Source organism: Podarcis melisellensis, assembly GCF_964234715.1.
Source record: "Podarcis melisellensis genome assembly, chromosome: 8".
Lineage (NCBI taxonomy): Eukaryota > Metazoa > Chordata > Lepidosauria > Squamata > Lacertidae > Podarcis > Podarcis melisellensis.
Window position 1 is genome coordinate 79,915,776 of NC_138540.1, and position 10,225 is coordinate 79,926,000.

Below are 10,225 nucleotides of genomic sequence, written 5' to 3' on the forward strand. Positions count from 1 at the left end.
ATGTCCATATTTGATGTGGTTTGCATATGACTAATGGCAATCAAGAACTTTGGAGAAATGTAATTGTTCACATAAGCCAGTCAATGCAAAGATGCAGCAGATTTGCCTGAGATAAAGGTGCTTCTAGTGAATAATATCATCTGAAATGTATATGGGGGTGATTGCCTCCACCCTTCCTAAAACCCATCCATGGGAGCTTCATAGCTAGGCACGATTTCCCCACATCCAAGCCCAATAAACTTTCCACACACTGTCTTGTCTTTAGCTTGTTTCAAGCTGGAGACACTTTACCTTTACAGAGAAGCCTCTACCCATGGCCAATTCCAATTTATTTATTTTTCATATTTTTTAATTAACTGTCCAAAAACTGTTATATAAGGTTCTGCAAAATGCACTGTTATTAAACAGGATCTAGTGGCAATATACATGGTCCATATACAATCATAAATCACTGTCGAAGAAATACAGACATAAAATAAAACCAAAATAAATAAACCACAGGTATGTGAATGCTTGGAAGGCAACAGCTAGAACTATTTGCAACGTAAACGTAATAGTTAAGACAAGATTACAAGACATGAACCCTATTATACCAACAGAATACAATCAACTATCAGATTTTCCTTCTTGTTTAATTTCACCCATTTTGTCTTTAAATGCCATCATTTTTCTCATATACACACAAAAAGTCACACCAAAGATATCTACTCAGTGAGCCCAGATACAAAGTAGATCTCTCCTCTCCATCCCATTCCTCATCCATTTAGGGCCTTTTGGAAATGCCAGGAGCTTCAAAGGATCACACATCCAGAGCCCCCACTCGACTGTTCACTCATCACAGCGTTCAGGCGCTGGATCTCGCCCTGAAGCCTGCTGACTTCTCGGTTGAACCCTTCCTGCTGAAGCCGCCTCTGCTCCTAAGGAATGGCAGGGATAAAGAATAAAGTCAATGCCAGCTGATCACAGAGCAAAGCTGGAGACTGCAATAAAAGAGATGGGGACAGAGCTAGGCCAATTCAGGTGGTGAATTGAGACAGGTGAGCAATTGCTTCCTCCTCCCTTCTCCATATGCCCCCAATCCAGCTGCTTCTTTCCCCTAATGTTAGGTCCCGGAAGACAATCTCAAGATGACACAGGCATCCTCAGTCAGCTAGAATGGTGCCATCTTGCACAAACTGGCCCTGTGATTCCTGAAGGATGTATGTTGTAGAGCTCCCCAATGGTCACAAGTCCCCAGAAAAAATAATAATGGCAAGAGAGACAACCCAGACCTCGTTCATCATCCAAAAAAGTGGCAGCAGCAGGAGGAGGAGGAAGCTTGCTTCCTTCTACTCTGCCAGAAAGAAGACTCAAAAGAACGTTGTGACTAAGAAGTCGTGCCTGGGGTTGCTTTTTTTGTCCTCCCTCCCAATCCCTTTTCTTTTTGTGCTGTATCTTTTAGATTGTAAGCCTGAATGCTAATTACTGATTGCCGTGAGCTGCTCAGGAGGCCTTCTTTGGCTAAAGATTGGGGTAAAAATACATGCATAGGAATTGCATACAAATATAGTGTCTTATAGAGAGCCAGTGTGGTGTAGTGGTTAAGAGCGGTGGACTCGTTATCTGGGGAACCGGGTTCGCATCTCCGCTTCTCCACTTGCAGCTGCTAGGTGACCTTGGGCTAGTCACACTTCTCTGAGGTCTCTCAGCCCCACTCACCTCACAGAGTGTTTGTTGTGGGGGAGGAAGGGAAAGGAGAATGTTAGCTGCTTTGAGACTCCTTCGGGTAGTGATAAAGCGGGATATCAAATCCAAACTCCTCCTCCTCCTTCTTTTTCTTCTTCTTCGACTTTGGCCTCTTTAGTGAAAGCTGGTAGGACTGCATAAATGATCAGGCTTACAGTACTAAGGATATTGTTACCTGGAGCTTTGCATTCATCACCATCTCATGCTCTGCCAGTAGCTTCCTCCTGTCCTCCACCATTTTTGTTTCTAGCTGCCTTTTGTGCTCCTCAAAACTCTTTTCCTGCTGCTGGGCCCTCCGGACAGCCTCATCTTTCATCTTCTCATGCAACTCTGCTTCCCGGGCAGAGGCTTCAGCCTTGACTCGCTCCACTAGAGGGAAAGAGAGATGGTGAATGCTAATTGTACATTAAGACACAGGTTGGCAAAGGCTGCATTAGCGTATTTGGAGGTTGTGTACATACACTGAAATCAAATTTAAAAACACAGCTTCCTCTAAAGAATTCTGGGAACTTTAGTTTACCTTTTACAGACCTACAATTCCCAGCACCTTTAACAAACTAAGTTCCCAGGATTCTTAGGGAATGGAATGTTCTTTACATGAGTGGTGTGCATGTAGCATTATTATTAATTATTATTATTATTATTACTATTATTAGTATTGTGTACTAAATACAGCACCATTAGTTCTTTTTTTGCTGCATCACATTTCAGCTGGGCTACAGTGTCAGCTCAGTATCAGGGCTTTTTTATATTAAAAAAACAGCTTTTATAAATTATCATATCATTGGAAATCACATTGTTATTTTAATGAACTTCAGTCTAGTGGGCCTTTCTCACTTCCCTTAATCAGGTGACAAGAATATGCCCAGCAACATTTTCCTCTTTCATCCTGTGGTCTCAGTCAAAGTCACCCCTCCATAATGGCCATTACAATTTTTTTATTTATTAAATGGCAGGTCTGATCATTGTACCCTCCAAGATGTTCCTAGTTTGGCTTTCATTCAGAGGCCTGGGAATTGGTAGGAATCGGGAACTAGCAAAAGTGATAGGAAGTGGGGACTCCCACCTCTGACGGAGGCTAAAATTATCCCAGCCAAGATTGTTATGGGTCTGTAAGGCCTGTCTGTGGAGGAGGCCTCTGAACTGGGGCTCACCTTCAACCTCCTTCTGTTTGTCCGTGAGGGTCCGGTCAGCCTGCAAAATGGATTGGGCTGCTGCCTCCTTGGATTTCAGGAAGTCTTGCAGGGCCTGGGAAGCCTAAAGAGGAGAAGAGGGGTAGAGTGAGGCAAATTGTTTGGCTTTGTGCTTGCATGCAAAGCTATATGCAGTAAAGAAGACACTGCAAAAACCTGAAGGCCAGTCTAGATATGGCAGGGTAGCCATTCGTACTTTATCTAGATTAATGACCCAATCACATCTGGAGCTGAGCTGGGTTTGTGAGAGAAGACAGTGAGGTGTATTACTTTAAGTGTATGACTAAGACTGTGGAGACCCAGGTCCAAGTCCCCCTCACAGCCATGAAGCGATCTTGGACTCTCTCTCTCTCTCTCTCTCTCTCTGGCCTATTCCACAGGGCTGCTGTGAGAGAAACATAGGGGGAACACAACTCACACTGCCTTCTGTTCCTTGAAGAAAAGGCAAGATATTAATTGATCAATTAAAGCAAAATGTAATTTATCTGAAAAATACATTTCCTCCTCTGCTTTACCCCAAGGTGTACTATCCTTTTAAGAAATCTTCTCCCACCCTGATTCACTTCAGGATCAGAGCTGCACTGGGAGAAATGTGGCTGAGCAGAGAGCAGGCAAGGCAGGGGAGTGAGGCAGGGCTCACATTTATAGCCCACCTTTCCTCCATAGAGCTGAAGGTGACGTACTTGGCTCTCACCCCCCACCCCCATTTTATGCTTGCAACAAAGCTGTGAGGCAAGATATAGCAGAGAAGTAGCGACTGAGCCAGGATCACCCAGCGGGTTTGTTGCTGAAGTAGGGATATGAACTCTGGTCTCCCAGATCCTAGATCAGCACTCTAACCATTGCACCACAGTGTCTCTTACAGTAATGCTGACAGGGATGGAGCGACAGCTCTGGAGAAACCTATTCTAGCAAAGGAACAGTAAAATAGTTATAAGGAGAGGATTTATCCCTGGGGAAGCTAAACGTGGTTTGTGGGTGTGTTGCACGTCCTCTTATCCCTCCTGTTGCTGTGCCTACAAGTCTGACTCACCATGAGTCCTTTCCCAGGCACCAGGTAATACTGATCCACCTTTTCCTTCTGGTCATCCAGAAAGCGCTGGTAGCCCCCAGCCACAGAATAGCTCCCCTTGCCAATCTCCTCTTCCAGGTCCTGGAACAGCTGTGTAAGCACAGCCTGGCAGCGATCTGATGATGCCTGCTCATTGCGAGAACAGAACTCTAGAAGCTTGGCATGCAGCTGGGTCTGGAGGGAAGAGGGAAGAGTGGAGGGGAAGAGAGAAGGGGGCACAGGGTGAGATGCAAATGGTGCTTCCTAATGGAGAACAGCCCTATATTCCCTATTCCAGGGATTTCAGGGCTCCCTCTTGTTGCAGGCACCAGCCCCAGTGGACCAGTGCAAAGGGGAAGCAACGGATAATATGGTTCCAAAGTGTGTTTCAGTGTATAAAATAAAAGGACTTTACTCTGAAAGTTGGCTGTTGCTCTACTTGCTCTCCCAGCACCATCAACCAAATAAGCAAGTTAGCACCCAGAATGCCCCTAATTCTGCTTTTTAGACTTATCATAAATAGCACTGGGCAGGGGAAAGTAGAAAGAAGCTTGCATCTTGCATGTGGAGGCCCAGGAGGAAGGCTGCAATGCCCCTGAAATCCATGAGAGAAACTGACTCTTAGATACAGATCAGAAAGTCCATTCTGCTGAGTGCCAGCTGGCTTCCCGTTTGTCAACCCAGAAGGAGAAGAGATGTAAGAAAGGGCTAAAAGACCCAGGGCTTATTCACATTTACCTTTCCCCCGCTCTTTCCAGGCATAATCCATGCTTTAAAGCTCAGAAAGAGCAGGGCAAACAGTAAGTGTGGATAAGGCCTCAAATAACAGGACCTGCTGCAAGTCTACTTTGCCTGAAAAAGGTGGCCCGCCTACTACCCTCTGTCCTCCTCAAACTGGTCCTCCCACAGTTAGTTCCTCATTCTAAACACCTCCCTTGGGAACAGGGTCACTTTTTCATCCCAACAAAACCAAGAGGCTGCCAGATGTTCCGTGTTCCTGGGGGCATCTTAGCTCAACTCAACTAGCTCCATTGGCATCCAATCAATGGCCAACACAACCTTGCTAAGGAGCCGGATCTCATCCCTTGACATCTCGGCTCTGAACTAGGACAGGAATGAATACATTGCCCCATAGAAAGGAACCTCCCATTTCTGAGTATCCAGCTTTCCACCCAACACAAAATCCTTCCTAGTTTTCCTCATATCAGATATGGAGAGCCCCCTATCTAATGCCCACTGGTGAGTTAATCCCCATACCCCAAGTTCCTTCTGGTACTCGTGATTGACATCCTTGAAGGCTCGTGCCAAGAACACTTTAATAGCCTCCTTCTCGTATTGGGCATGCACTTCCAGCAGCTCCTCGATAGTCTCGGTGGGCAGCTTCAAGTGTTTTCCCATCTCAGCTTCATAGTATGCAATGGCTTCCTGCACAGCAGCTGTGTTCTCAATCTGCGCCAAGGCTACCACCGCGTTCTCTATGCAGGGTATGGAGCCACTGCAGATGGCGTCCACATAGGTCACCACCAGATGCCCTAATGCTGCAAGGGGTAGGAAGGGAGAGAAATATGGTTTAATAAGATATTAATGTGACTGAATATGATATAAGTAAAACTGGATAAATGATGAACTAATGTAAGCGGCTGGGGAAACACAGCCCGATGGGCAGGGTATCAATATTATTTATTATTATTATTATTATGAGATAGTTCAGGATATATGAAAAAGCTCTCAAATAAGTGGTAATGGTCCAGCACAAATTGTGCAAAAGTCTGGGGCAAGTGGAAGTGTCGACAGGCCCTTAGTCTCTTGCAGAAAAAACAACCAAAAAGTATTCTGGTCTATAAACAAAAAAGTATTCCAGTCCATAAACCCTTCAGCTGTATACTGAAGTTCATGGTGAAACCCCAGCCTCTCCACCCAGGATTCCCCATGAGCCACTCAACCCATGCCCTTTGCCTCTACTCACATGTCCCTGTCACCGTGTGCCCTCCCTGGATGACTTTTGCCTGAGCTTGCTCATGAATATAGCTGCAGAAATGCTGAACCTGCTCCAGAAAGTCAGGATTCAGTTTAGATTCAGGTAGGTCCTCAAGTTCCTCTAAAGCTCGCCTTGAGGCCGGGCGGTCAAAGACAAAGCACTTGCGGCTTGGGAAATACTGGCGTATGCATTTCTTGGCAAGGTCCAACTTCTCTGGGTTGTCTAAGAGAGAGAGAATCACAGATAAGGTTATTATGGTTGCTGTTGCTATTATTTAGTGCCCCCTTGGCTCGGCCCCCTGTGAGGGGGAACATCCCACACCGTCCTAAATCCGGCACTCATCCAGGCTAGGATCCCTCCGACTCTCAGTACCTTTCTTCCTCTTCAGGGCATTCTCCAGATATTCGTCTTCAGTGATAGGTTTCCCATTCAGTTTCAGCAGTAACGAAAAGTCACGCACAGCCCAGACGAAAGCCGGGAAGAACCTGAGAAAGTCACTCGAATCTTCCTCTTCACCCTCAGAGTCCTTTGCAGGTGTGCTCTTCACCTTAATGCGCTTAGTCAGCTCTGTCACATACCTGGGATCACACTAAGGAAATTACAATGCCTCTTCCACTTCACAGGGCAGTAATCTCTCAAATACCCCTCATCTTTCCTCCTCTATCCCTCCTCACTATTCCTAAGGCCCTTATTAGAAATGTCACCCAGTTAGATAAACCTTGCTTCTAGATAAAAACAGTAGTTCCAAATCAAAAAACACAATTCCTTCGTTTTCAGATGATGTGTGCATGCGACATAGCAGACACAGTACTAGAAAAGGCATTCCTTCTGTGTGTGAGAGAGAAGGCAGAATGACTCTTTTAAGGACTTGCATTTAAATGAATTAACATTTTTTTGCTGCCTCATTGGAGAGGTGTCTTTTTAGTGCTGTTTCCCTCCCAAAGAAATCTAACCAGCTAACTGATTAAAAATTGCTGCCTTATTTATTATCACAGTTTCGTTCATCTTCGTTTGAATTTGTCCATTAGTGTGCTTCCCGGAAACCAGTGCGGTGTCCCAACTAACTGTGACCTACATTGCACCATCCAGTATCGTGAAAATAAATGTATGTACAAAGAGGCATTTCCCAGCGTGCACACACAGCTACATTGCTACCGAAAGCATCTACATACCATCTATTCTGACTGCAAAGCAGGAAAACTGGCAGTGAACTGCCTGACACCATTTGTACAAAGGATACTGCAGTTTCTCCAGAGCATATTGGTCAATGGTGCCCATGCTGTTGTATACAAAGGTGCTGCTTAACAGAATGGACAAGGCAAAAATCCAGGAGTCATTCGCAGTATTGCTCTGTAGGGTGAGATGTAAGTAATTAGTGCAGAATCCTGTTACACACTTGATCTGCACCTAGGCTGCATCCCTACACACAGTAAAGAACTCCGCCTGGTTGATCCCTTTCTGCTCGCACTATCTCACCTTTGGATTACTCCTATGAGCATCCTTCCTCACCTGAGAGCTTTTAAAGTGCTCCTGATTAGCCTTGTTCTCCTGTTGTATAGTTGTTGTTGTTAATTAAGATTTATATACCACCCTTCATCACAAGATCTCTGGGTAAAAGGTAAAAGCAAAAGTAAATAGTTAAAGAAAAGACCCCCCAAACATTTTAAAAGGCTGTAGAATATTAATCAGCCAAAGCCTAGTTGAAAAGGAATGTTTTTGCCTGGTGCCTAAAGGTATACAATGAAGGCGTGAGGCACAAACAGCAAGCCCTACCTGAACCTAGGACCTTCTGAATGCAAGGCAGCTGCCCTACCACTAAGCTATGGCCCTTCCTCCATACAATAGCGGCTCTGTGTCTCCAACTTACCTTCTCCACATCGCCCAGCCCCTCCGTGTCCAAAAGCACCAAGGTGTGGCCAGGCTTTCTGGGGTGAGGAAGGCACCACATCCAGATGCCCATGGTTTGTGCTTGGATCGTGGCCCCCAGAGAGAAGCCTATAGGGATCAAATGAGACAGGAATAAGGGAATCAGGTACGAGGGGATCAGCAGTAACCTCAGAATATGGTCCTCTTAGTGTGGATATCTGAAAAAGCGGTTACCTAAATGAAGTAACATCTGAATGTACCTTGCTGGCCCCATCCAGCCCAAAGTCTCTACCCACCAACACTTATTCCTTGTGCAGACTCACCTTTCTTCTTTCCTGCCAGCTTGTTCATGAGGTAGGATTTGCCTGTGCGGTACAGTCCCACGATGGCCACCACAACCACTGGCTGCTGGATGCTCTGCAAGATCTTCAGGGCTTCCTGGTTGACCCGCAGCTGTTCACTGGGGTTGTTCTCGATCAGGCACATTGGCTCTTCCATGATGCTTGGCTGAGCAGTTCAGAAGGAAGGAAGGAGGCTGAGGAATCTAAAGAGACAAAAAGAAATTCCAAGCTCTGCTTCTACACTCAGGTTATTTCCCCTGGAAAGGATGGGTCGAGGTTGGGAAACATTTTCCCCAAGGGCATTTCCTCTTGGACAAGCTTCTGGGCCAGAGCAGTGAATGTGAGCGACTCCTACCATTTCAAAACATCAAAATGAAAGGACATATTTCAGTTAGGCAAAATCTCTTGGAGGGAGGAGGTGTGGTCCCAAGGCCTACAGGGTAACAGTTGGCACCCGAACCTGAGATTCCCCATCCCTTAGCTAGATAAAGGAAGGGCTGCCCATAGGATCTTTGAATGCTATTCTTCAAGAACTATGAAACCATTCACTCACTCCAGGACGAGCCCTATCATTAGGTAGAGGGGCGGGCAGCTGTTTCTGTGCATCAGGAAAAGGCCGCAAATTGTTTGTTATTTATTATTACTGCGTTTTCACTGCCAAGACATTTGTGGGGTTTTCTGCCTCAGGTGCCAGAATCACTTGACTACTTCCTCAATCCCTTGCATAGCCAGCAAGACAGGGCACAAATAGAAAGCATTTGCTGCTTCGCCACACTCAGCAAGATGTATCCTGCCAGCCCTGCCTTGATTTGGCCCAAGTCATTTCTTCCCCAGCCTGAAAGTCTGAAATCCAGGGCTTGTGGCTGTTTCTCTCAAGCTAACAGCTAGGCAGGACTGTGGAGAGAAAAGGTGGTACTCACATAGGTAATTTTCTGGCTGGTCTGGCTTGGCAGCAGTCTCTCTGTGGGGCACTTCAGCCAAGAGGAAACTCAGGAGGGGGCTGCAGCTGCTGAAGCCTTTCCCACAGATGTGTGCTTGGAGCAGTTTACAACACTTGTGCTCTGACTGCAAACTCCAGTGGCTTTTTATGGTAGCGCTCACATGAATTCCCCTTAATAGATGCTTTGACTGGAATTAGAATTGCTAAAGAAAAGGTTTCAGTTTCCCTTTTGGTTTCCTGTCTTAACCAGCCAGCAGGACTGCTTGTTCTCAGCTGACTAAAGGAGGAGGGGTGAGGTGGAGGTGCTGGAGGCTGGAAGATCCCACTGTTTGAGCAGGGCAAACTGCACAATCCCTTCATAAAGCTCTAAATTTGACACATGATGTGCTGCCCTGTAGCTGCTTGGCTCCCAGCACTTGGTGACTCAGCCCACAGCTACGGCATTTCCGGTCGACGTCAGTGCTTAAGTCAATATGAAATTCTCCTGTTTGCACAGAAGAAGTATTGCCCCATTTGGTGCTGTGAGGAGGGAAGAAAGTGGAACCCGTACACCCATAATGGGAACACTGTTTTTGACCCCTTGATCTTTGCCAATTCTGCACAGAAAGCTTTTTCAGTGCTGGCATTAACTGATGTTTCCACAAAGAATGACTTCTGCCTCTGTTCTCCAAAACAATGTTGCTCTTATGCCTCTTTCTCGGAATGAGCATCAGCAGTTCCTGGAAAACAGGGTAGCAATTTCCAAAGATACAGATGTATGTTATGTACTGAAGTTCTCACCCTGGGCCAGCAGGGGGATACTGTAGATAGTTATGCAAATGAAGGATTGAAAGTGACGTTCAGTGATTGGATAGTTTTTATGCAAATGAAGGATCAAAAGTGACGTTCAGTGATTGGATAGTTTTAGAAAGTTGCTACAGTAACGTACTGGAGCTCTATATAAGCAAGCTGACTGAGCCCTTCAGTCAGTTCTGTTCTGTTCTGGCCTCTGAATAAAGAAGAGCTGTTTGAAGAATCTCTGTGTCGTCTGATATGTTCACCCACAACTTAACAATGTACGAGAAAGGAATGCAGCTCAGTGGTAGAGCATTTGTTTTGCATGCAGAAGGTCCCAGGTTCAGTCTCCAGGTG

General features: G+C 45.8%; 1 protein-coding gene across 2 annotated transcripts; it reads right to left on the minus strand.

Annotated features, from left to right (window-relative positions):
* Positions 1–613: 613 nt before the first annotated feature.
* Positions 614–9,848, minus strand: LOC309376012 (guanylate-binding protein 1-like). 2 transcript variants are annotated; one of them, XM_081922143.1, is made up of 10 exons: positions 8,137–9,848; positions 7,815–7,942; positions 7,188–7,297; positions 6,320–6,525; positions 5,936–6,169; positions 5,227–5,507; positions 3,952–4,164; positions 2,880–2,982; positions 1,901–2,094; positions 614–917 (listed from the first exon to the last, which is right to left on the minus strand). In XM_081922143.1, exons 1-10 carry the CDS (start codon positions 8,309–8,311, stop codon positions 792–794), a joined length of 1,770 nt encoding a protein of 589 aa, XP_081778269.1. In that variant the 5' UTR covers positions 8,312–9,848; the 3' UTR covers positions 614–791. The 2 variants fall into 2 exon arrangements, with proteins under 2 accessions (XP_081778269.1, XP_081778270.1); XM_081922144.1 differs by lacking the exon at positions 7,188–7,297 and having other exon boundaries at positions 6,320–6,536.
* Positions 9,849–10,225: the final 377 nt, after the last annotated feature.

What these genes read in the sequence shown, in the direction of transcription:
- LOC309376012 (XM_081922143.1), bottom strand. Translation starts at nt 8,311, where the DNA reads ATGGAAGAGCCAATGTGCCTGATCGAGAACAACCCCAGTGAACAGCTG. An exon ending in GCTGGCAGGAAAGAAGAAAG is followed by an intron (nt 7,943 to 8,136) that starts GTGAGTCTGCAC and finishes TGATCCCTATAG; the next exon opens with GCTTCTCTCTGGGGGCCACG. An exon ending in TATGCTCTGGAGAAACTGCA is followed by an intron (nt 6,526 to 7,187) that starts GTATCCTTTGTA and finishes GTGTGATCCCAG; the next exon opens with GTATGTGACAGAGCTGACTA.